The sequence below is a fragment of the Oncorhynchus nerka genome, linkage group LG9b (assembly GCF_034236695.1).
Source record: "Oncorhynchus nerka isolate Pitt River linkage group LG9b, Oner_Uvic_2.0, whole genome shotgun sequence".
NCBI classification, from domain to species: domain Eukaryota; kingdom Metazoa; phylum Chordata; class Actinopteri; order Salmoniformes; family Salmonidae; genus Oncorhynchus; species Oncorhynchus nerka.
In genome coordinates this window covers 50,938,564-50,964,611 of record NC_088424.1, presented here as the reverse complement: position 1 = coordinate 50,964,611, position 26,048 = coordinate 50,938,564, and the positions used below count along the sequence as shown (strand labels likewise).

Here is a 26,048-nt window from a genome sequence, read left to right as displayed (position 1 = left end):
TGGTTCACCTTGATTTAACAACAGGTATTCAACTGCCTACGAGCCCTGGACAAAATTCATGATTTCAGACACGGAGTGGACTCATTCAGGAAGAGGCATTGTGAATGTAATAAACTAGTTCAACTATATACAGTGGGGAGAACAAGTAGGAAACACTGCCGATTTTGCAGGTTATCAAATACTTGTTCTCCCCACTGTATATATGACTAGAGGAACTAACTTTGAACATGCCATAGTGAGTAAACCGTTTATTTTCTGGTTACAAAGGTTGTGAAATAAACACGCAACTCCTACTACTGAAGTTTAGAGGTTGCACCTTGCCTACCTCTCCTCTGGCACCCTATTCACAATATAGTGCACTATTTTTGAACAGGGACCAAAGAGGTGTAAACTTCAGTCGAACACGTCAAGAGTAAGTTACTTCCTGCCAAGGACGCGTGTTGCATGATATGAACTTTAAATTGACACGTGTTTCTACTAGCTGAGCAGACACTTGCTTTTTGTATTCGGCACCCCGCAACAATTCACAGTCATGTTGGTATTCTTCAATATATATGTTTTGTGTGTTACAACATCGTGTAAACAAATAGTCACAACAACAAAACGCATGTGAAACAAAAGCAGATAACTACCGCGTTCTTGATTGATAGTACAAGGTGGAGTTGTTCGCAAACTTCACTAATTCACAATGTAAACAATTGGAGTATTTATTTCGTCCTCATCTCACGTAGTTTACTTTACCGAATCACTCCATTCAATTGGCCTGACAGACTAAAACCAAATCCGCGGATTGGAACGGCACCGACAGACAGAGAGCCCCGGTTGAGCCCCAGCCTGCAGAACCCAAAGTTTCACAACACTGATGCGCGAATGTCCAATAAGCCAATGAACTAAGATCCAATACGTTCGTACAGTTAGTTTACAAATATTGTGTCTAACTCCATGGTAGCTAGTGTGCCCTATTCTTACCAAGTCAAACTAGCAAGTTAGCTGGCTAACATGAGCTGCAACGTGTAGCCGCTACCGTTAGCCCACATGCTAACCAAACCCATTAAAAGGCTATACTGTAAAGCGGACATAATGTGCAAGGTTGGTCGCACCCCAATTCATTATGCAACCATAAACCGTTAGAAGACATTAGTTGAGAAAAGCTGTTAAACTTCGAACAGTTTAAGTGACCGAATAAACGAAAAATCCTAGCTAATCATTTTTGCTAGCTAGCTTTGTTTTATTACATGAAATAAAACTAACTAGCGGTTAGCTACATTGCATTGGCGCAACGGATAACTAGCAAATTCACTAGCTATATATATATATATATATTGGGTCGTAAAATAGCGGTAAGCTAGTGAATAGTTTATATGCAGAATTTAAAAAAAGGTATTTGACAAGCTAGCTAACACTAAAAACAAGTTTAGTTGATACACAGCTAGCTAAAACATTGGTGGTTGGCTAGCAGGGAGGCTGCTTTGCTAACAGCGGCTAGTAGCCGATTGTTCGGTGCAGTAACTTTCCTAAAGCAAATCTCCTGCATAACGGCCTCTATTGGTTGACTTAATAAAAAAAAACACGTAGAGTACATAAGTTTATGCTTCACTTCTGATCACACTTGATTGCGACCGATTAATCGTTTATTGAAAAATGGTTTCATGAAGCTAGTTAGAGAATTACTCACCTCACTTCCGCAAATCGTTTGCTGCACACCGTGTGTGTGTGTGCTGCAGAGTTCCACGACTGGCGGCGCTCATCAAAATGCAACACTACATTTGTGCTGTTGCAGGGAGAACAGTAGGTAGGTCTACGGACCAAACAACCGCTAGTGCCAAAAAGTGTGTGTGTGTGCCCCAATGCCATCTCACATCTGAGCCAAACATTGGATCTATCATAGTAAAATGTTGTTGCCACATGCACATTTGATAATCATTTTTTTTTTAAATGACACTTTCTTATAACCTAGAAATAAAGGGTCCCTTATAATGAAATTAGTAGTTCAGAATCTTATTTGATGAGATGCTCTTATTAGTTGCTAAACATGACATGTAATGATAGACAACCAAGTTTTGGTCCACAATTGAATGAAACATTTCCATACAAAATGTACTTTGATCATAACACCCTCCCCCCTCTGGAGACTGAAAAGAGCAATGGTTGCTTCACTGCCTGGTTTTTCAACTGCTTGGCCTCCGACCGCAAGGCACTACAGAGGGTAATGTGTACTGCCCAGTACATCACTGGGGCCAAGCTTCCTGCCATCCAGGACCTCTATACCAGGCGGTGTCAGAGGAAGGCCCTAAAAATTGTGAGACTCCAACCACCCTAGTCTTTAGACTGTTCTCTCTGCTACCGCATGGCAAGAGGTACCGGAGCACCAAGTCGGGGTCCAAAAAGCTTCCCAAAAGCTCTTACAAACAAAACCATGAGACTCCTGAACATCTAGTCAAATGGCTACCCAGACGATTTGCATCGTCCCCCTCCCTCTTTTACACTGCTGCTACTCACAATTTATTTATGCAGTCACTAACTCACTACATGCACATATTACCTCAATGACCTGTACCGTAATACCCTGTATATAGCCTCCACATTGACTCTGTACCGTAATACCCTGTATATAGCCTCCACATTGACTCTGTACCGTAATACCCTGTATATAGCCTCCACATTGACTCTGTACCGGTACCCCCTGTATATAGCCTCCACATTGACTCTGTACTGTAATACCCTGTATATAGCCTCCACATTGACTCTGTACCGTAATACCCTGTATATAGCCTCCACATTGACTCTGTACTGTAATACCCTGTATATAGCCTCCACATTGACTCTGTACTGTAATACCCTGTATATAGCCTCCACATTGACTCTGTACTGTAACACCCTGTATATAGCCTCCACATTGACTCTGTACTGTAATACCCTGTATATAGCCTCCACATTGACTCTGTACTGTAATACCCTGTATATAGCCTCCACATTGACTCTGTACTGTAATACCCTGTATATAGCCTCCACATTGACTCTGTACTGTAATACCCTGTATATAGCCTCCACATTGACTCTGTACTGTAACACCCTGTATATAGCCTCCACATTGACTCTGTACCGTAATACCCTGTATATAACCTCCACATTGACTCTGTACCGTAATACCCTGTATATAGCCTCCACATTGACTCTGTACCGTAATACCCTGTATATAGCCTCCACATTGACTCTGTACCGTAACACCCTGTATATAGCCTCCACATTGACTCTGTACCGTAATACCCTGTATATAGCCTCCACATTGACTCTGTACCGTAACACCCTGTATATAGCCTCCACATTGACTCTGTACCGTAATACCCTGTATATAGCCTCCACATTGACTCTGTACCAGTACCCTGTATATAGCCTCCACATTGACTCTGTACCAGTACCCCCTGTATATAGACTCCACATTGACTCTGTACCAGTACCCCCTGTATATAGCCTCCACATTGACTCTGTACCGTAATACCCTGTATATAGCCTCCACATTGACTCTGTACCGTAATACCCTGTATATAGCCTCTACATTGACTCTGTACTGGTACCCCCTGTATATAGTCTCTACATTGACTCTGTACTGGTACCCCCTGTATATAGCCTCCACATTGACTCTGTACCGTAATACCCTGTATATAGCCTCCACATTGACTCTGTACCGTAATACCCTGTATATAGCCTCCACATTGACTCTGTACCGTAATACCCTGTATATAGCCTCCACATTGACTCTGTACCGTAACACCCTGTATATAGCCTCCACATTGACTCTGTACCGTAATACCCTGTATATAGCCTCCACATTGACTCTGTACCGTAATACCCTGTATATAGCCTCCACATTGACTCTGTACCGTAGCACCCTGTATATAGCCTCCACATTGACTCTGTACCGTAATACCCTGTATATAGCCTCCACATTGACTCTGTACCGTAACACCCTGTATATAGCCTCCACATTGACTCTGTACCGTAATACCCTGTATATAGCCTCCACATTGACTCTGTACCGTAATACCCTGTATATAGCCTCCACATTGACTCTGTACCATAATACCCTGTATATAGCCTCCACATTGACTCTGTACCGTAATACCCTGTATATAGCCTCCACATTGACTCTGTACCGTAATACCCTGTATATAGCCTCCACATTGACTCTGTACCGTAATACCCTGTATATAGCCTCCACATTGACTCTGTACCGTAATACCCTGTATATAGCCTCCACATTGACTCTGTACCGTAATACCCTGTATATAGCCTCCACATTGACTCTGTACCGTAATACCCTGTATATAGCCTCCACACTGACTCTGTACCGTAATACCCTGTATATAGCCTCCACATTGACTCTGTACCGTAATACCCTGTATATAGCCTCCACATAGACTCTGTACCGTAATACCCTGTATATAGCCTCCACATTGACTCTGTACCGTAATACCCTGTATATAGCCTCCACATTGACTCTGTACCGTAATACCCTGTATATAGCCTCCACATTGACTCTGTACCGTAATACCCTGTATATAGCCTCCACATTGACTCTGTACCGTAACACCCTGTATATAGCCTCCACATTGACTCTGTACCGTAATACCCTGTATATAGCCTCCACATTGACTCTGTACCGTAATACCCTGTATATAGCCTCCACATTGACTCTGTACCGTAATACCCTGTATATAACCTCCACATTGACTCTGTACCGTAATACCCTGTATATAGCCTCCACATTGACTCTGTACTGTAATACCCTGTATATAACCTCCACATTGACTCTGTACTGTAATACCCTGTATATAACCTCCACATTGACTCTGTACCGTAATACCCTGTATATAGCCTCCACATTGACTCTGTACCGTAATACCCTGTATATAGCCTCCACATTGACTCTGTACCGTAATACCCTGTATATAGCCTCCACACTGACTCTGTACCGTAATACCCTGTATATAGCCTCCACATTGACTCTGTAATACCCGTCCACAATACCCTGTATATAGCCTCCACATTGACTCTGTACCGTAATACCCTGTATATAGCCTCCACATTGACTCTGTACCGTAATACCCTGTATATAGCCTCCACATTGACTCTGTACCGTAATACCCTGTATATAGCCTCCACATTGACTCTGTACCGTAATACCCTGTATATAGCCTCCACATTGACTCTGTACCGTAATACCCTGTATATAGCCTCGCAATTTTTTTACTACTGCTCTTACATTTTTTTTTTACTTAAGAAAAATAAGTGTTAAGGACTTGTCAGTAACTATTTCACTGTTGTAATCGGCACGTGTGACAAATTAAATTTGATAGGTAAATAAATAAGTGTAGAGAAATCATGTTTGTGACAGAACAATTACTCTATTCAACTGTTCCCTTTCATCATCGGGGTTTATTAGAATCATATCAGCCAATCAGAACAGACGTGTTCATGATATGCATTATGCCCTATAGTTCACATACCTACAGCATTATCTAGATTGCTTCTTCGACCTTCAGGGACCACAAACCATAAGCAACATACCCTTATACACATATTAATGTCTTCCACTGACAAAACTGATTATTCTGTACATTTCAGATAGCCACAGAAGTTTGTGATTCATTGAGTACATATTATGCAACGAGTGAGCAATTTTACATGCAATTTAATATGATAATGTGGCCAGCAAGTTTTTCAATGATTAGCGGTCAGGGTTGGGGTCAATTCCATTTAAATTCCGTTCCACATTTTTTCTCACAGAGAAGCGTTGAGGAAAATCAGAATTGGAATTTGAGTTGACTTCCTAAATGGAAATGGGATTGACCCCCAACCCTGGCTTGATTGAGTGACTGGGGTCCCCCTCTAAAGCATGCATGAACTGAGAGCCTGCCTGACACATATTTTATGCAAAAAGGCTATTAACATCAAATGCCTCCACACTATTTCCCATGGGGCGCTGGCCCAAAGTCGTGCACTATATAGGGAATAGGGTTCCATGGGGCGCTGGCCCAAAGTAGTGCACTATATAGGGAATAGGGTTCCATGGGGCGCTGGCCCAAAGTAGTGCACTATATAGGGAATAGGGTTCCATGGGGCGCTGGCCCAAAGTAGTGCACTATATAGGGAATAGGGTTCCATGGGGCGCTGGCCCAAAGTAGTGCACTATATAGGGAATAGGGTTCCATGGGGCGCTGGCTATATAGGGAATAGGTTCCAAAGTAGTGCACTATATAGGGAATAGGGTTCCATGGGGCGCTGGCCCCAAGTAGTGCACTATATAGGGAATAGGGTTCCATGGGGCGCTGGCCCAAAGTAGTGCACTATATAGGGAATAGGGTTCCATGGGGCGCTGGCCCAAAGTAGTGCACTATGTTGGGAATAGGATACAATAGTAAATCAGCCCCCTGGTCTGGCCAATGGGGGAGGAGATAAATAACAAGGAAGTGCTGGGACTCCGGACTCACGTTAGTTCTTCTAAACCTGACGCACTGGTACATATAAAAACCCATCTACAGAGCAAAACATACCAGTCCTTCTTGAGACGATATCGTTTAGTTCTTTAGTATATCCCTTCTTGATCATCTCTTTTAAGATCCTTCTTCTTAGCTTTAAGGAACATGTAAGAGCTAGCACTTCTCTAACCATTCCCTTCTAGAACAGGTAAGATAACGTTTTAATATCTATAGTAAAGATACGTTGTGATTTTTCATAGCTTTTCCCATTTGCACCAAAAATCTTAAGAGAGTGACATCGGCTCAATTTTTGGTCAAGAGAAAACAAAATAATGAACATGAGCAGAAACAATCCTTTTAGGTGGACACAAAACGGTTAAATGTTTAGTTCTGGAAACGACCGGACGCCGTTTAGTTCTGGAAACGACCGGACGCCGTTTAGTTCTGGAAACGACCGGACGCCGTTTAGTTCTGGAAACGACCGGACGCCGTTTAGTTCTGGAAACGACCGGACGCCGTTTAGTTCTGGAAACGACCGGACGCCGTTTAGTTCTGGAAACGACCGGACAACGTTTAGTTCTGGAAACGACCGGACAACGTTTAGTTCTGGAAACGACCGGACAACGTTTAGTTCTGGAAACGACCGGACAACGTTTAGTTCTGGAAACGACCGGACAACGTTTAGTTCTGGAAACGACCGGACGCCGTTTAGTTCTGGAAACGACCGGACGCCGTTTAGTTCTGGAAACGACCGGACGCCGTTTAGTTCTGGAAACGACCGGACGCCGTTTAGTTCTGGAAACGACCGGACGCCGTTTAGTTCTGGAAACGACCGGACGCCGTTTAGTTCTGGAAACGACCGGACGCCGTTTAGTTCTGGAAACGGCCGGACGCCGTTTAGTTCTGGAAACGACCGGACGCCGTTTAGTTCTGGAAACGACCGGACGCCGTTTAGTCCTGGAAACGACCGGGCGCCGTTTAGTCCTGGAAACGACCGGGCGCCGTTTAGTCCTGGAAACGACCGGGCGCCGTTTAGTCCTGGAAACGACCGGGCGCCGTTTAGTTCTGGAAACGACCGGACGCCGTTTAGTTCTGGAAACGACCGGACGCCGTTTAGTCCTGGAAACGACCGGGCGCCGTTTAGTTCCGGAAACAACCGGACGCCGTTTCCACGCATTATTTTACAGTGCTAATAGAAATGAGATATTTATACATCTATGTACAAACATGACTGTCATATCATTTTCAGACAAGTTTATTCCTTCTGTCCAATCGTCAAGAAGAGACGTCATGTTGTGGAGGTCAAGGTTAAAGGGGTCGTTTGATCGAATGCTTTTGAAAAAAAAAAAAAAAGTGCAAAAAAAAAAAGGCTTTTAGTTGTTGTTGTCCTCGGGGCTGGCGTTGGGGGGGTTGTCCTCGGGGCTGGCGTTGGTTGTCCTCGGGGCTGGCGTTGGGGGTTGTCCTCGGGGCTGGCGTTGGGGGGTTGTCCTCGGGGCTGGCGTTGGGGGGTTGTCCTCGGGGCTGGCGTTGGGAAGGGGGGTTGTCCTCGGGGCTGGCGTTGGGGGGTTGTCCTCGGGCTGGCGTTGGGGGTTGTCCTCGGGGCTGGCGTTGGGGGGGTTGTCCTCGGGCTGGCGTTGGGGGGGTTGTCCTCGGGGCTGGCGTTGGGGGGTTGTCCTCGGGGCTGGCGTTGGGGGGTTGTCCTCGGGGCTGGCGTTGGGGGTTGTCCTCGGGGCTGGCGTTGGGGGGTTGTCCTCGGGCTGGCGTTGGTGGGGGTTGTCCTCGGGGCTGGCGTTGGGAAGGGGGGTTGTCCTCGGGGCTGGCGTTGGGGGGTTGTCCTCGGGGCTGGCGTTGGTGGGGGTTGTCCTCGGGGCTGGCGTTGGGGGTTGTCCTCGGGGCTGGCGTTGGGGGTTGTCCTCGGGGCTGGCGTTGGGGATATTTATGTTGTCTCGGGGCTGGCGTCCTCGGGGCTGGCGTTGGGGGGTTGTCCTCGGGGCTGGCGTTGGGGGGTTGTCCTCGGGGCTGGCGTTGGGGGGTTGTCCTCGGGGCTGGCGTTGGGGGGTTGTCCTCGGGGCTGGCGTTGGGGGTTGTCCTTGGGGGCTGGCGTTGGGGGGTTGTCCCTCGGGGCTGGCGTTGGGGGTTGTCCTCGGGCTGGCGTTGGGGGTTGTCCTCGGGCTGGCGTTGGGGGTTGTCCTCGGGCTGGCGTTGGGGGTTGTCCTCGGGCTGGCGTTGGGGGGTTGTCCTCAGGGGCTGGCGTTGGGGGGTTGTCCTAGGGGCTGGCGTTGGGGGGTTGTCCTCGGGGCTGGCGTTGGGGGGTTGTCCTGTAGGGCTGGCGTTGGGGGTTGTCCTCGGGGCTGGCGTTGGGGGTTGTAACCTCGGGCTGGCGTTGGGGGTTGTCCTGGGGCTGGCGTGGGGGGGTTGTAACCTGGGCTGGCGTTGGGGGTTGTCCTCGGGCTGGCGTTGGGGGTTGTTAACCTTAAGTCCTCGGGGCTGGCCCAGGGGGGTTGTCCTGGGGCTGGCGTTGGGGGTTGTCCTGCCCAGGGCTGGCGTTGTAGGGGTTGTCCTCGGGGCTGGCGTTGGGGGTTGTCCTCGGGCTGGCGTTGGGGGGTTGTCCTCGGGCTGGCGTTGGGGGTTGTCCTCGGGCTGGCGTATAACCTGGGGGTTGTCCTGGGGCTGGCGTTGGGGGCTTGTCCTCGGGGCTGGCGTTGGGGGGCTTGTCCTCGGGGCTGGCGTTGGGGGTTTCCTGTTGGTGTTGTTGACTAGGTAGTGTTAAACTGGAGCGTCGTCTCCACCTCCATCTTCTCCTCGGACTGCAGGATAACCTCCGGTTCAGGGGTGAGAGACGACATGTCGGACCGTGTCACCGGACCTCCCTCCGTGCATGGAGTGGAGAAAGTTCCAGGTCTCCTCAGAGATCTGCCCAGAGTCAGCCCCTAGAGAGGCAGCACAGAAACATGGGTTATACAAACTCAACCTGCCTCGTAATTATAACCTGCCCAGAGTTCAGTTCCTGTAGAGACAGACATGTTTAACCTGAAGTCATTATAACCTGCCCAGAGTCAGTTCCTGTAGAGACAGACATGTTTAACCTGAAGTCATTATAACCTGCCCAGAGTCAGTTCCTGTAGAGACAGACATGTTTAACCTGAAGTCATTATAACCTGCCCAGAGTCAGTTCCTGTAGAGACAGACATGTTTAACCTGAAGTCATTATAACCTGCCCAGAGTCAGTTCCTGTAGAGACAGACATGTTTAACCTTAAGTCATTATAACCTGCCCAGAGTCAGTTCCTGTAGAGACAGACATGTTTAACCTGAAGTCATTATAACCTGCCCAGAGTCAGTTCCTGTAGAGACAGACATGTTTAACCTGAAGTCATTATAACCTGCCCAGAGTCAGTTCCTGTAGAGACAGACATGTTTAACCTGAAGTCATTATAACCTGCCCAGAGTCAGTTCCTGTAGAGACAGACATGTTTAACCTGAAGTCATTATAACCTGCCCAGAGTTCAGTTCCTGTAGAGACAGACACATTTAACCTGAAGTCATTATAACCTGCCCAGAGTTCAGTTCCTGTAGAGACAGACACATTTAACCTGAAGTCATTATAACCTGCCCAGAGTCAGTTCCTGTAGAGACAGACATGTTTAACCTGAAGTCATTATAACCTGCCCAGAGTCAGTTCCTGTAGAGACAGACATGTTTAACCTGAAGTCATTATAACCTGCCCAGAGTCAGTTCCTGTAGAGACAGACATGTTTAACCTGAAGTCATTATAACCTGCCCAGAGTCAGTTCCTGTAGAGACAGACACATTTAACCTGAAGTCATTATCATAACAGTCCTAATAATGTCCCCAGAGTCCAAAAGCAGTTAAGACTCACCCTGAGGACATAATAATAACCATCTAGTCCTGGCAGGACAACCCAGCAAGTTAGGTTGGGCTCAATTCCATTTCTAATTCAGAGAGTTAATTGACAGTGTCAGGCTCTTACCTTGTTTGAGTGTTAGATGGCCGTTCTTGTTGATTGCGATCTTAGAGTTATCGATCGGTCCTGGTGGATCTTCCAGAGAGGAGGGCACAGCAGGTATTACACATACTACATTCCTTAAATACTACATTCCTTAAATACTACATTCCTTAAATACCTTAAATACTACATTCCTTAAATACTACATTCCTTAAATACTACATTCCTTAAATACCTTAAATACTACATTCCTTAAATACTACATTCCTTAAATACTACATTCCTTAAATACTACATTCCTTAAATACCTTAAATACTACATTCCTTAAATACTACATTCCTTAAATACCTTAAATACTACATTCCTTAAATACTACATTCCTTAAATACTACATTCCTTAAATACTACATTCCTTAAATACTACATTCCTTAAATACCTTAAATACTACATTCCTTAAATACTACATTCCTTAAATACTACATTCCTTAAATACTACATTCCTTAAATACCTTAAATACTACATTCCTTAAATACTACATTCCTTAAATACTACATTCCTTAAATACTACATTCCTTAAATACCTTAAATACTACATTCCTTAAATACTACATTCCTTAAATACTACATTCCTTAAATACTACATTCCTTAAATACTACATTCCTTAAATACTACATTTGTGTATTCCATTTAATATAAAGATTAGATTACCATTTGTATTATGAGCTAAACATTAGTCGAAAAGGCATTTGTCATTCTACATGAATTTACTACCATCCACTGGCCACTACAGTGGAGTGGAACAACCACCAGAGGAAGACAGATCACTACAGTGGAACAACAACAACCAGAGGAAGACAGACCACTACAGTGGAACAACAACAACCAGAGGAAGACAGACCACTACAGTGGAACAACCAGAGGAAGACAGATCACTACAGTGGAACAACAACCACCAGAGGAAGACAGACCACTACAGTGGAACAACAACAACCAGAGGAAGACAGACCACTACAGTGGAACAACCACCAGAGGAAGACAGACCACTACAGTGGAACAACCAGAGGAAGACAGATCACTACAGTGGAACAACAACAACCAGAGGAAGACAGATCACTACAGTGGAACAACAACAACCAGAGGAAGACAGATCACTACAGTGGAACAACAACCACCAGAGGAAGACAGACCACTACAGTGGAACAACAACCACCAGAGGAAGACAGATCACTACAGTGGAACAACAACCACCAGAGGAAGACAGATCACTACAGTGGAACAACAACCACCAGAGGAAGACAGACCACTACAGTGGAACAACAACCAGAGGAAGACAGACCACTACAGTGGAACAACAACCAGAGGAAGACAGATCACTACAGTGGAACAACAACCAGAGGAAGACAGACCACTTCAGTGGAACAACAACCACCAGAGGAAGACAGACCACTACAGTGGAACAACAACCAGAGGAAGACAGATCACTACAGTGGAACAACAACAACCAGAGGAAGACAGACCACTTCAGTGGAACAACAACCAGAGGAAGACAGACCACTACAGTGGAACAACAACAACCAGAGGAAGACAGACCACTACAGTGGAACAACAACCACCAGAGGAAGACAGATCACTACAGTGGAACAACAACAACCAGAGGAAGACAGATCACTACAGTGGAACAACAACCACCAGAGGAAGACAGACCACTACAGTGGAACAACAACAACCAGAGGAAGACAGACCACTACAGTGGAACAACAACCAGAGGAAGACAGACCACTACAGTGGAACAACAACCACCAGAGGAAGACAGACCACTACAGTGGAACAACAACCAGAGGAAGACAGACCACTACAGTGGAACAACAACCAGAGGAAGACAGACCACTACAGTGGAACAACAACCAGAGGAAGACAGACCACTACAGTGGAACAACAACAACCAGAGGAAGACAGACCACTACAGTGGAACAACAACCACCAGAGGAAGACAGATCACTACAGTGGAACAACAACAACCAGAGGAAGACAGACCACTACAGTGGAACAACAACCACCAGAGGAAGACAGACCACTACAGTGGAACAACAACCACCAGAGGAAGACAGATCACTACAGTGGAACAACAACCACCAGAGGAAGACAGACCACTACAGTGGAACAACAACCACCAGAGGAAGACAGATCACTACAGTGGAACAACAACCAGAGGAAGACAGACCACTACAGTGGAACAACAACCACCAGAGGAAGACAGACCACTACAGTGGAACAACAACCACCAGAGGAAGACAGACCACTACAGTGGAACAACAACCACCAGAGGAAGACAGATCACTACAGTGGAACAACAACCAGAGGAAGACAGACCACTACAGTGGAACAACAACAACCAGAGGAAGACAGATCACTACAGTGGAACAACAACAACCAGAGGAAGACAGACCACTACAGTGGAACAACAACCACCAGAGGAAGACAGACCACTACAGTGGAACAACAACCACCAGAGGAAGACAGACCACTACAGTGGAACAACAACAACCAGAGGAAGACAGACCACTACAGTGGAACAACAACCACCAGAGGAAGACAGACCACTACAGTGGAACAACAACCACCAGAGGAAGACAGATCACTACAGTGGAACAACAACCAGAGGAAGACAGATCACTACAGTGGAACAACCAGAGGAAGACAGACCACTACAGTGGAACAACCACCAGAGGAAGACAGATCACTACAGTGGAACAACAACAACCAGAGGAAGACAGATCACTACAGTGGAACAACAACCAGAGGAAGACAGACCACTACAGTGGAACAACAACCACCAGAGGAAGACAGATCACTACAGTGGAACAACAACAACCAGAGGAAGACAGACCACTACAGTGGAACAACAACCAGAGGAAGACAGATCACTACAGTGGAACAACAACCACCAGAGGAAGACAGACCACTACAGTGGAACAACAACAACCAGAGGAAGACAGATCACTACAGTGGAACAACAACAACCAGAGGAAGACAGACCACTACAGTGGAACAACAACAACCAGAGGAAGACAGATCACTACAGTGGAACAACAACCAGAGGAAGACAGACCACTACAGTGGAACAACAACAACCAGAGGAAGACAGACCACTACAGTGGAACAACAACCACCAGAGGAAGACAGACCACTACAGTGGAACAACAACAACCAGAGGAAGACAGACCACTACAGTGGAACAACAACCACCAGAGGAAGACAGACCACTACAGTGGAACAACAACCACCAGAGGAAGACAGATCACTACAGTGGAACAACAACCAGAGGAAGACAGATCACTACAGTGGAACAACCAGAGGAAGACAGACCACTACAGTGGAACAACCACCAGAGGAAGACAGATCACTACAGTGGAACAACAACAACCAGAGGAAGACAGATCACTACAGTGGAACAACAACCAGAGGAAGACAGACCACTACAGTGGAACAACAACCACCAGAGGAAGACAGATCACTACAGTGGAACAACAACAACCAGAGGAAGACAGACCACTACAGTGGAACAACAACCAGAGGAAGACAGATCACTACAGTGAAACAACAACCACCAGAGGAAGACAGACCACTACAGTGGAACAACAACAACCAGAGGAAGACAGATCACTACAGTGGAACAACAACAACCAGAGGAAGACAGACCACTACAGTGGAACAACAACAACCAGAGGAAGACAGATCACTACAGTGGAACAACAACCAGAGGAAGACAGACCACTACAGTGGAACAACAACAACCAGAGGAAGACAGACCACTACAGTGGAACAACAACCACCAGAGGAAGACAGACCACTACAGTGGAACAACAACAACCAGAGGAAGACAGACCACTACAGTGGAACAACAACAACCAGAGGAAGACAGACCACTACAGTGGAACAACAACCACCAGAGGAAGACAGACCACTACAGTGGAACAACCACCAGAGGAAGACAGATCACTACAGTGGAACAACAACCAGAGGAAGACAGATCACTACAGTGGAACAACAACCAGAGGAAGACAGACCACTACAGTGGAACAACAACCACCAGAGGAAGACAGACCACTACAGTGGAACAACAACCACCAGAGGAAGACAGACCACTACAGTGGAACAACCACCAGAGGAAGACAGACCACTACAGTGGAACAACAACCAGAGGAAGACAGACCACTACAGTGGAACAACAACAACCAGAGGAAGACAGACCACTACAGTGGAACAACAACCAGAGGAAGACAGACCACTACAGTGGAACAACCAGAGGAAGACAGATCACTACAGTGGAACAACCACCAGAGGAAGACAGACCACTACAGTGGAACAACAACAACCAGAGGAAGACAGATCACTACAGTGGAACAACCACCAGAGGAAGACAGACCACTACAGTGGAACAACAACAACCAGAGGAAGACAGACCACTACAGTGGAACAACAACAACCAGAGGAAGACAGACCACTACAGTGGAACAACCAGAGGAAGACAGACCACTACAGTGGAACAACAACCAGAGGAAGACAGACCACTTCAGTGGAACAACAACAACCAGAGGAAGACAGACCACTACAGTGTAGTGAAGTGAAACATTTACAACTTGTCCTGAGGTCACAGCTAGGGGACAGGGACTCCCAGTGCTTTAGCCCTCCCACTCTCTGAACCAACCACTCACCATTGTCCTTTCCCTTGACAAAGCCCTCCCACTCTCTGAACCAGCCACTCACCATTGTCCTTCCCCTTGACGAAGCCCTCCCACTCTCTGAACCAGCCACTCACCATTGTCCTTTCCCTTGACGAAGCCCTCCCACTCTCTGAACCAGCCACTCACCATTGTCCTTCCCCTTGACGAAGCCCTCCCACTCTCTGAACCAGCCACTCACCATTGTCCTTTCCCTTAACGAAGCCCAGCCACTCACCATTGTCCTTTCCCTTGACGAAGCCCTCCCACTCTCTGAACCAGCCACTCACCATTGTCCTTTCCCTTGACGAAGCTCTCCCACTCTCTGAACCAGCCACTCACCATTGTCCTTTCCCTTAACGAAGCCCTCCCACTCTCTGAGCCAGCCACTCACCATTGTCCTTTCCCTTGACGAAGCTCTCCCACTCTCTGAACCAGCCACTCACCATTGTCCTTTCCCTTGACGAAGCTCTCCCACTCTCTGAACCAGCCACTCACCATTGTCCTTCCCCTTGACAAAGCCCTCCCACTCTCTGAACCAGCCACTCACCATTGTCCTTTCCCTTGACGAAGCTCTCCCACTCTCTGAACCACTGCATGCTGATGCAGTAGATGACCACTGGAGATTCTTCCTCCTGAAACGCCTTGTTCAGCTGGTGGGGGGGGAGAGGGGAGGCGATAGGGAGAGAAGAGGGAATGGGTGGGGAAAAAGGGGGGTGGAGGGAGAGATGTAGAGGAAGAAAGAAGATTGAAAGATCATAATTTCACTTAGTTTACAACATTAATTTATCTACTGCTCTCTTCTCTACTGGTTAGAGGGGAGGGGCGGCAGGTAGCCTAGTGGTTAGAGCGGAGGGGCGGCAGGTAGCCTAGTGGTTAGAGTGTAGGGGCGGCAGGTAGCCTAGTGGTTAGAGGGGAGGGGCGGCAGGTAGCCTAGTGGTTAGAGGGGAGGGGCGGCAGGTAGCCTAGTGGTTAGAGTGTAGGGGCGGCAGGTAGCCTAGTGGTTAGAGGGGAGGGGCGGCAGGTAGCCTAGTGGTTAGAGTGTAGGGGCGGCAGGTAGCCTAGTGGTTAGAGGGGAGGGGCGGCAGGTAGCCTAGTGGTTAGAGGGGAGGGGCGGCAGGTAGCCTAGTGGTTAGAGGGGAGGGGCGGCAGGTAGCCTAGTGGTTAGAGGGAGGGGCGGCAGGTAGCCTAGTGGTTAGAGGGGAGGGGCGGCAGGTAGCCTAGTGGTTAGAGGGGAGGGGCGGCAGGTAGCCTAGTGGTTAGAGGGGAGGGGCGGCAGGTAGCCTAGTGGTTAGAGTGGAGGGGCGGCAGGTAGCCTAGTGGTTAGAGGGGAGGGGCGGCAGGTAGCCTAGTGGTTAGAGGGGAGGGGCGGCAGGTAGCCTAGTGGTTAGAGGGGAGGGGCGGCAGGTAGCCTAGTGGTTAGAGGGAGGGGCGGCAGGTAGCCTAGTGGTTAGAGGGGAGGGGCGGCAGGTAGCCTAGTGGTTAGAGGGGAGGGGCGGCAGGTAGCCTAGTGGTTAGAGGGGAGGGGCGGCAGGTAGCCTAGTGGTTAGAGGGGAGGGGCGGCAGGTAGCCTAGTGGTTAGAGGGGAGGGGCGGCAGGTAGCCTAGTGGTTAGAGCGTTGGGCCAGTAACCGAAACGAGATCGAATCCCCAAGCAGACAAGGTAAAAATCTGTCGTTCTGCCCCTGAACAAGGCAGTTAACCCACGGTTCCTAGGCAGTCATTGAAAATAAGAATTTGTTCTTAACTGACTTACCTAGTTAAATAAAAAAAATAAAAAAAATAATTACAATGAATGGAGACTGTTTATTGCCAAAAATAAGGGGTTAAATATATATATATATATATATGTATATATATATTTTTTAAATTACCATTTTCTTCTCTCTCTCAGACACTTCAGAACAAACTTCCTTTAGATGTTTTATTGTTGGTGGGGACGATCTGTTCATTATTCAATGTGTTTATTTATATGGGCTAATAGCACTAAGGCCAAATAAAAATGTTCATTTTTTTTTATATATATTTTCGATACTTCAAGGGGTCTTCAATTCAAAATCAATTGGCAAAATGATCCTTGACCTTCTTAAAGAAATTCCACGTAGCTTACGACGGGACTGTAGAACGTTCTGAGGACCTAAGGGCCCAAATCTTTTCATTCTCCTGCGGAGGAGAAGTAGTGTTGTCGTGTCTTCATGACTTCGTCTTCATGACTCTGTTGGTGTGTTTGGACCATAAATAGATCATTAGTGATGTGGACACCGAGGAACTTGAAGCTCTCGACCTGCCTTAACAAATCATGTCCAATCAATTGAATAGACCACAGGTGGACTCCAAGTTGTAGAAACATGTCAAGGATGATCAATGGAAACAGGATGCACCCGATGTCAAGGGGTCTGAATCGTTTCCGAATGCACTGTATACAGCTCGTTGAGTACGGTCTTCGTGCTAGCATCGGTTTGTGGTCGTAAACAGAAAGCTACGAAAAATACATGCTACATGACCCAATGTATGTGGACACCTGTTCGTCGAACATCTCATTCCAAAATCATGGGAAATAATAGGCGTTGGTCCTCCTTTGCAGCTATAACAGCCTCCACTCTTCTGGGAAGGCTTTCCACTAGATGTTGGAACATTGCTGCTATAACACCCTCCACTCTTCTGGGAAGGCTTTCCACTAGATGTTGGAACATTGCTGCAGGGACTTGCTTCCATTCAGCCACAAGGGCATTAGTGAGGTTGGGCACTGATGTTAGGCCTGCCTCGCAGTCCGCATTCCAATTCATCCCAAAGGCGTTCAATGGGGTTGAGGTCAGGGCTCTGTGCAGGCCAGTCAAGTTCTTCCACACCGATCTCGACAAACCATTTCTGTATGGACCTCACTTTGTGCACGGGGGCATTGTCATGCCGAAACACGTTAGGCCTTTCCATAACTGTGGCCACAAAGTTGGAATCATAGAACCCTCCCAAGTAAACAACTTGGAAGACGGCGAAGATTCTGCGATGGCGATCTTTAGATTGATCTCCAACCTCGGCCAACAGCTCCGCCCCCCCCGCAGCTCCTCGCCCAAGCCTCTCCAGGTTCTCCTTTACCCAAATCCAGATAGCAGATGTTCTGAAAGAGCTGCAAAACCTAGACCTGTACAAATCAGCTGGGCTTGACAATCTGGACCCTCTATTTCTGAAACTATCTGCCGCCATTGTCGCAACCCCTATTACCAGCCTGTTCAACCTCTCTTTCATATCGTCTGAGATCCCCAAGGATTGGAAAGCTGCCGCAGTCATCCCCCTCTTCAAAGGGGGAGACACCCTGGACCCAAACTGCTATAGACCTATATCCATCCTGCCCTGCCTATCTAAGGTCTTCGAAAGCCAAGTCAACAAACAGGTCACTGACCATCTCGAATCCCACCGTACCTTCTCCGCTGTGCAATCTGGTTTCGAGCCGGTCACGGGTGCACCTCAGCCACGCTCAAGGTACTAAACGATATCATAACCGCCATCGATAAAAGACAGTACTGTGCAGCCGTCTTCATCGACCTCGCCAAGGCTTTCGACTCTGTCAATCACCATATTCTTATCGGCAGACTCAATAGCCTCGGTTTCTCGGATGACTGCCTTGCCTGGTTCACCAATTACTTTGCAGACAGAGTTCAGTGTGTCAAATCGGAGGGCATGCTGTCCGGTCCTCTGGCAGTCTCTATGGGGGTGCCACAGGGTTCAATTCTCGGGCCGACTCTTTTCTCTGTATATATCAATGATGTTGCTCTTGCTGCGGGCGATTCCCTGATCCACCTCTACGCAGACAACACCATTCTATATACTTTCGGCCCGTCATTGGACACTGTGCTATCTAACCTCCAAACGAGCTTCAATGCCATACAGCACTCCTTCCGTGGCCTCCAACTGCTCTTAAACGCGAGTAAAACCAAATGCATGCTTTTCAACCGATCGCTGCCTGCACCCGCATGCCCGACTAGCATCACCACCCTGGATGGTTCCGACCTTGAATATGTGGACATCTATAAGTACCTAGGTGTCTGGCTAGACTGCAAACTCTCCTTCCAGACTCACATCAAACATCTCCAATCGAAAATCAAATCAAGAGTCGGCTTTCTATTCCGCAACAAAGCCTCCTTCACTCACGCCGCCAAGCTTACCCTAGTAAAACTGACTATCCTACCGATCCTCGATTTCGGCGATGTCATCTACAAAATGGCTTCCAACACTCTACTCAGCAAACTGGATGCAGTCTATCATAGTGCCATCCGTTTTGTCACCAAAGCACCTTATACCACCCACCACTGCGACTTGTATGCTCTAGTCGGCTGGCCCTCGCTACATATTCGTCGCCAGACCCACTGGCTCCAGGTCATCTACAAGTCCATGCTAGGTAAAGCTCCGCCTTATCTCAGTTCACTGGTCACGATGGCAACACCCATCCGTAGCACACGCTCCAGCAGGTGTATCTCACTGATCATCCCTAAAGCCAACACCTCATTTGGCCGCCTTTCGTTCCAGTACTCTGCTGCCTGTGACTGGAACGAACTGCAAAAATCGCTGAAGTTGGAGACTTTTATCTCCCTCACCAACTTCAAACATCAGCTATCCGAGCAGCTATCCGATCGCTGCAGCTGTACATAGTCTATTGGTAAATAGCCCACCCATTTTCACCTACCTCATTCCCATACTGTTTTTATACTGTTTTTATTTATTTACTTTTCTGCTCTTTTGCACACCAATATCTCTACCTGTACATGACCATCTGATCATTTATCACCCCAGTGTTAATCTGCAAAATTGTATTATTCGCCTACCTCCTCATGCCTTTTGCACACATTGTATATAGACTGCCCATTTTTTTTTTCTACTGTGTTATTGACTTGTTAATTGTTTACTCCATGTGTAACTCTGTGTTGTCTGTTCACACTGCTATGCTTTATCTTGGCCAGGTCGCAGTTGTAAATGAGAACTTGTTCTCAACTAGCCTACCTGGTTAAATAAAGGTGAAATAAAATAAAAAATAAATAAATAAATAAATTTCAGCATACAGATTTAAAAAACAGATTTGCAGGCAACTGCCCCGTGCCTTTAGCAGGATTAGAAGTTATAAATGTTCAGACAAAAATGTTAGCTTACATGGTTAATTGCGATTTACTTCCTATTTAACGTTAGCCTAGTTTGCTAGCTAGCGTCATTGCACATAGGGGTTTAAATCACTTCTCCAAACAGTCACAAAATGTTTGTTTTGCAATGAAAACCAGCGTTTTCATTTGTTGTCCAATAGAAACGGTAGTTTTCATTGCAAAAACAGAACTCTTTGAAGTAATGATTATACCCGTGTTATGGTGAAAGTAATGGTTGGACTCGTTTGCAATTTGATAAAGTGTGTGGGAGTCTAGAGTCTACAGAAAGTTTACAACTCTACTTTGCTCATGTTTTGGTTTAATGTTGTACTTCATCGGATGTCTTTTCAGGATATTTTTAATTTAATTTAATTTCACCTTTATTTAACCAGGTAGGCTAGTTGAGAACAAGTTATCATTTACAACTGTGACCTGGCCAAGATGAAGCAAAGCAGTTCGACACATAACACAGAGTTACACATGGAATAAACAAACATACAATCAATAATACAGTAGAAATATCTATATACAGCATGTGCAAATGAGGTAAGAAAAGAGAGGGAAGGCAATAAATAGACCATGGTGGCAAAGTAATTACAATATAACAATTAAACACTGGAATGGTAGGATGTTCAGGAAATGAATGTGCAAGTAGAGATACTGGGGTGCAAAGGAGCAAGATAAATAAATAAATACAGTATGGGGATGAGGTAGTTGGATGGGCTATGTACAGGTGCAGTAATCTGTGAGCTGCTCTGACAGCTGGTGCTTAAAGCTAGTGAGGGAGGTAAGAGTCTCCAGCTTCAGAGATTTTTGCAGTTCGTTCCAGTCATTGGCAGCAGAGAACTGGAAGGAGAGGTGGCCAAAGGAAGAATTGGCTTTGGGGGTGACCAGTGAGATATACCTGCTGGAGTGCGTGCTACGGGTGGGTGCTGCTATGGGGACCAGTGAGCTGAGATAAGGCGGGGCTTTACCAAGCAAAGACTTATAGATGACCTGGAGCCAGTGGGTTTGGCGACGAATATGAAGCGAGGGCCAGCCAACGAGAGCGTACAGGTCGCTGTGGTGGGTGGTATATGGGGCTTTGGTGACAAAACAGATGGCACTGTGATATACTACATCCAGTTTGCTCAGTAGAGTGTTGGAGGCTATTTTGTAAATGTCATCGCCGAAGTCAAGGATCGGTAGGATGGTCAGTTTTACGAGGGTATGTTTGGCAGCATGAGTGAAGGAGGCTTTGTTGCGAAATAGGAAGCCAATTCTAGATTTAATTTTGGATTGGAGATACTTAATATGAGTCTGGAAGGAGAGTTTAGTCTAACCAGACACCTAGGTTTTTGTAGTTGTCCACATATTATAAGTCAGAACTGTCCAGAGTAGTGATGCTGGACGGGCAGACAGCGATCGGTTGAAGAGCATGCATTTAGTTTTACTTGCATTTAACCTCTTCCTCCTACCCTCTACTTTTTTGAACATTCTGTTAAAAATCGCGCAACATTTCAGCGCCCTGCTACTCATGCCAGGAATATAGTATATGCATTTGCTTAGTCTGTGTGGATAGAAAACACTCAGACGTTTATAAAACTGGTTAAATCACTGCTGTGGCTTTACCAGAACGGCATTTACATCGAAAAGCACAGGAAAAACTGATCACTGAAAATGGGAAAATATATCCATGCGCTACTTGAACCCATTGATAAAGGTGAACCACAATTAATTGACTGAGGTTGCAGTACCTACAGCTTCCACACGGTGTCTAGAGTCTTGTCATTTCCCTTCGAGTTTTTTCTTGGTCAAACACATGCAGGGCACCGTATCTCCTCAGGTCTAGGACCGGATATTTTCGTTGAGTTTCTAGCCGGACATTTTTCCAGACGGACAGCTAATGATCTTTACATCGCCTCCTGATGAATTTTATCGCTTATTAACGTTTAATAATACCTAAAGTTGCATTACAAACGTATTTCGAAGTGTTTTGTGAAAGTTTATCGTCGACTTTTTGAATTTTAAAAAATGACGTTACGTTTTGAAACAATGTTTTTTTCGTTTATCACACAGTCTACATATAACGATATCTAGGCTTTATATGGACCGATTTAATCGAAATAAAGACCCAATAGTGTTTATGGGACATCTAGGAGTGCCAACAAAGAAGATGGTGAAAGGTAATGAATGTTTTCTATTTTATTGTGCGGTTTGTGTAACGCCGAAATGCTAATTATTTTGTTTACGTCCCCTGCGGGTCTTTTGGGGTGTTACATGCTATCAGATAATAGCTTCTCATGCTTTCGCCGAAAAGCATTTTAAAAATCTGACTTGTTGCCTGGATTCACAACGAGTGTAGCTTTAATTCGATACCCTGCATGTGTATTTTAATGAACGTTTGAGTTTTAACTATTAGCATTTAGCGTAGCGCATTTGCATTTCCAGAGCTCTAGTTGGGACGCAAGCGTCCCGAGTAGAAGCAAGAGGTTAAGAGCAGTTGGAGGCCATGGAAGGAGAGTTGTATGGCATTGAAGCTCGTCTGGAGGTTAGTTAACACAGTGTCCAACGAAGGGCCAGAGGTATACAGAATAGTGTCGTCTGGGTAGAGGTGGATCAGAGACTCACCAGCAGCAAGAGCGACATCATTGATGTATACAGAGAAAAGAGTCGGCCTGAGAATTGAACCCTGTGGCACCCCCATAGAGACTGCCAGAGGTCCGGACAACAGTCCCTTCGATTTGACACACTGAACTCTATCAGAGAAGTAGTTGGTGAACCAGGCAAGGCAGTCATTTGAGAAACCACGGCTGTTGAGTCTGCCGATAAGAATGTGGTGATTGACAGAGCCGAAAGCCTTAGCCAGGTCGATGAATATGGCTGCACAGTATTGTGTCTTATTGATGGCAGTTATATCGTTTAGGATATTGAGCGTGGCTGAGGTGCACCCATGACCAGCTCTGAAACCAGATTGCATAGCGGAGAAGGTACGGTGAGACTCGAAACGGTCAGTAAGGTTTGTTGACTTGGCTTTCGAAGACCTTAGAAAGGCAGGGCAGGATGGATATAGGTCTGTAACAGTTTGGGTCCAGGGTGTCTCCCCCTTTGAAGAGGGGGATGACAGCGGCAGCGTTCCAATCTATGGGAATCTCAGACAATATGAAAGAGAGGTTGAACAGGCTAGTAATAGGGGTTGCAATAATTTCGGCGGATCATTTTAGAAAGAGAGGGTCCAGATTGTCTAGCCCGGCTGATTTGTAGGGGTCCAGATTTTGCAGCTCTTTCAGAACATCAGCCATCTGGATTTGGGTGAAGGAGAAGTGGGGGAGGTTTGGGTGAGTTGCTGTGGGGAGCGCAGGGCTGTTGACCGGGGTAGGGTTAGCCAGGTGGAAAGCATGGCCAGCCGTAGAAAAATGCTTCTTGAAATTCTCAATTATTGAGGATTTATCGGTAGTGACACTGTTTCCTAGCCTCAGAGCAGTGGGCAGCTGGGAGGAGGTGCTCTTGTTCTCCATGGACTTTACAGTGTCCCAGAACTTTTTTGAGTTTGTACTACAGGATGCAAATTTCTGTTTGAAAAAGCTAGCCTTAGCTTTCCTGATTGCCTGTGTATACTGGTTCCTAACTTCCCTGAAAAGTTGCATATCACGGGGGCTATTCGATGCAAATGCAGAACGCCACAGGATGTTTTTGTGCTGGTCAAGGGCATACAGGTATGGAGTTAAACCAAGGACTATATCTATTCCTAGTTCTAAATGTTTTGAATGGGGCATGCTTATTTAAGATGGTGAGGAAGGCACATTTAAAGAATAGCCAGGCATCATCTACTGACGGGATGAGGTCAATGTCGTTCCAGGATACCCCGGCCAGGTCTATTAGAAAGGCCTGTTCGCAGAAGTGTTTTAGGGAGCGTTTGACAGTGATGAGGGGTGGTCGTTTGACCGCAGACCCATTACAGATGCAGGCATCGCTGAGATATTGGTTGAAAACAGCAGAGGTGTATTTGGAGGGCGAGTTAGTTAGGATGATATCTACGAGGGTGACCATGTTTACAGATTTGGGGGTTGTACCTGGTAGGTTCATTGATAATTTGTGTGAGATTGAGGGCATCAAGCTTAGATTGTAGGATGGCCGGGGTGTTAAGCATATCCCAGTTTAGGTCACCTAGCAGCACGAGCTCAGAAGATAGATGGAGGGCAATCAATTCACATATGGTGTCCAGGGCACAGCTGGGGGCAGAGCGTGGTCTATAGCAAGCTGCAACGATGAGAGACTTGTTTCTGGAAAGTTGAATTTTTAGAAGTAGAAGCTTGAATTATTTGGGTACAGACCTGGATAGGATGACAGAACTCTGCAGTAGATTGCAACACCGCCCTCTTTGGCAGTTCTATCTTGGCGGAAAATGTTATAGTTAGGGATGGAAATTTCAGGGATTTTGGTGGTTTTCCTAAGCCAGGATTCAGACACGGCTAAGACAGAGTTGGCAGAATGTGCTAAAGCAGTGAATAAAGCAAACTTAGGGAGGAGGCTTCTAATGTTAATATGCATAAAACCAAGGCTATTACGGTTACAGAAGTCAACAAATGAGAGCACCTGGAGAGTAGGAGTCTTTGTGATGGAGAGTGAGAAAATACACTGCAGCTGTGGGCTCCTCTCCCTCCCAGAAGGGTTCAGATGTGGAGGTGGGAGAAGGAAGTGAATGCCAGGGAGGCAGCCTTATGGCCATGATTAGTAAGTAGTTATGTATTAATTTTATTTATAGTTATTCATTTTCCACTGTTTTTGGTGAAGCCCTGCTAGAGAAGACAGATTTTGGGCCCAGTTATCCCGCTAGCTTTGCTTCTTCCTCTTGTGTGACTCATACATTTCAGTTAATTACTATAGCTCCCACCTTGGGCCAATCAGTGTGATTTTGTAGATGCCGGATCAAAATGGCAAGACGCATCGCTCACCCAAGTCTCGTAAAAAGAAATTAATTTATTTTTATTTTTAATTTGGCCAGTGCTCTCAGACATAGCGTGTAAATAGGGAAGGGAGATACCTACTCTGTTACACAACTGAATGCATTCAACCAAAATGTGTCCTAGTCATGTCAGGACTGGATATTGTTGTAATGTTTGAGTCACTCTGATATCACATGAGTACACAGACATGGGAAAATGTATAGAATAGCAAAGAAATATTGCTTTAAAATGCGGATGTCAAAATATTCTCTCTGCTTACAACGGTGGTAGCAGTTTGTGCCCATAGAAATAGACGTGGCAGGTGCCAGCAGGGGGTGTGGGCACGGCATGTCCCCCAGTGCTGCAAGGGGGGCACGGCATGTCCCCCAGTGCTGGAAGGAGGGCACGGCACGTCCCCCAGTGCTGGAAGGGGGGCACGGCACGTCCCCCAGTGCTGCAAGGGGGGCACGGCACGTCCCCCAGTGCTAGCTTTAGTCAGTGTCTATAGTACGGGTGGTTTATCTGTAGCCAGTGTGTCTATAGTACGGGTGGTTTATCTGTAGCCAGTGTGTCTATAGTACGGGTGGTTTATCTGTAGCCAGTGTGTCTAGGTTTATCTGTAGCCGGGTGGTTTATCTGTAGCCAGCCAGTGTGTCTACGGGTGGTTTAGTAGCCAGCCAGTGTGTCTATAGGGTGGTTTATCTGTAGCCAGTGTGTGTCTAGCCATAGTGGTTTATCTGTAGCCAGTGTGTGATTTATCTGTAGCCAGTGTGTCTATAGTACGGGTGGTTTATCTGTAGCCAGTGTGTCTATAGTAGCCAGTGGGTG

At 46.5% G+C, this 26,048-nt stretch overlaps 2 protein-coding genes across 2 annotated transcripts in view; both read right to left on the bottom strand.

The window, feature by feature from the left end:
* Positions 1–1,754, bottom strand: part of zzz3 (zinc finger, ZZ-type containing 3) — a 73,536-nt gene extending 71,782 nt beyond the window's left edge. The window contains exon 1 of the mRNA XM_065013830.1: positions 1,676–1,754. The gene's annotated coding sequence lies outside the window, so the exon portion shown is untranslated. The remainder of the gene's footprint in view (positions 1–1,675) is intronic.
* A 7,551-nt stretch (positions 1,755–9,305) lies between these two features.
* The window catches only part of usp33 (ubiquitin specific peptidase 33), a 121,128-nt gene continuing 104,385 nt past the window's right edge, over positions 9,306–26,048 (bottom strand). The window contains exons 21-23 of the mRNA XM_065013829.1: positions 15,721–15,823; positions 10,470–10,538; positions 9,306–9,409 (exon numbers count right to left, since the gene is read on the bottom strand). Of these exons, the coding sequence (XP_064869901.1) occupies positions 9,306–9,409; positions 10,470–10,538; positions 15,721–15,823 (276 nt within the window). The remainder of the gene's footprint in view (positions 9,410–10,469; positions 10,539–15,720; positions 15,824–26,048) is intronic.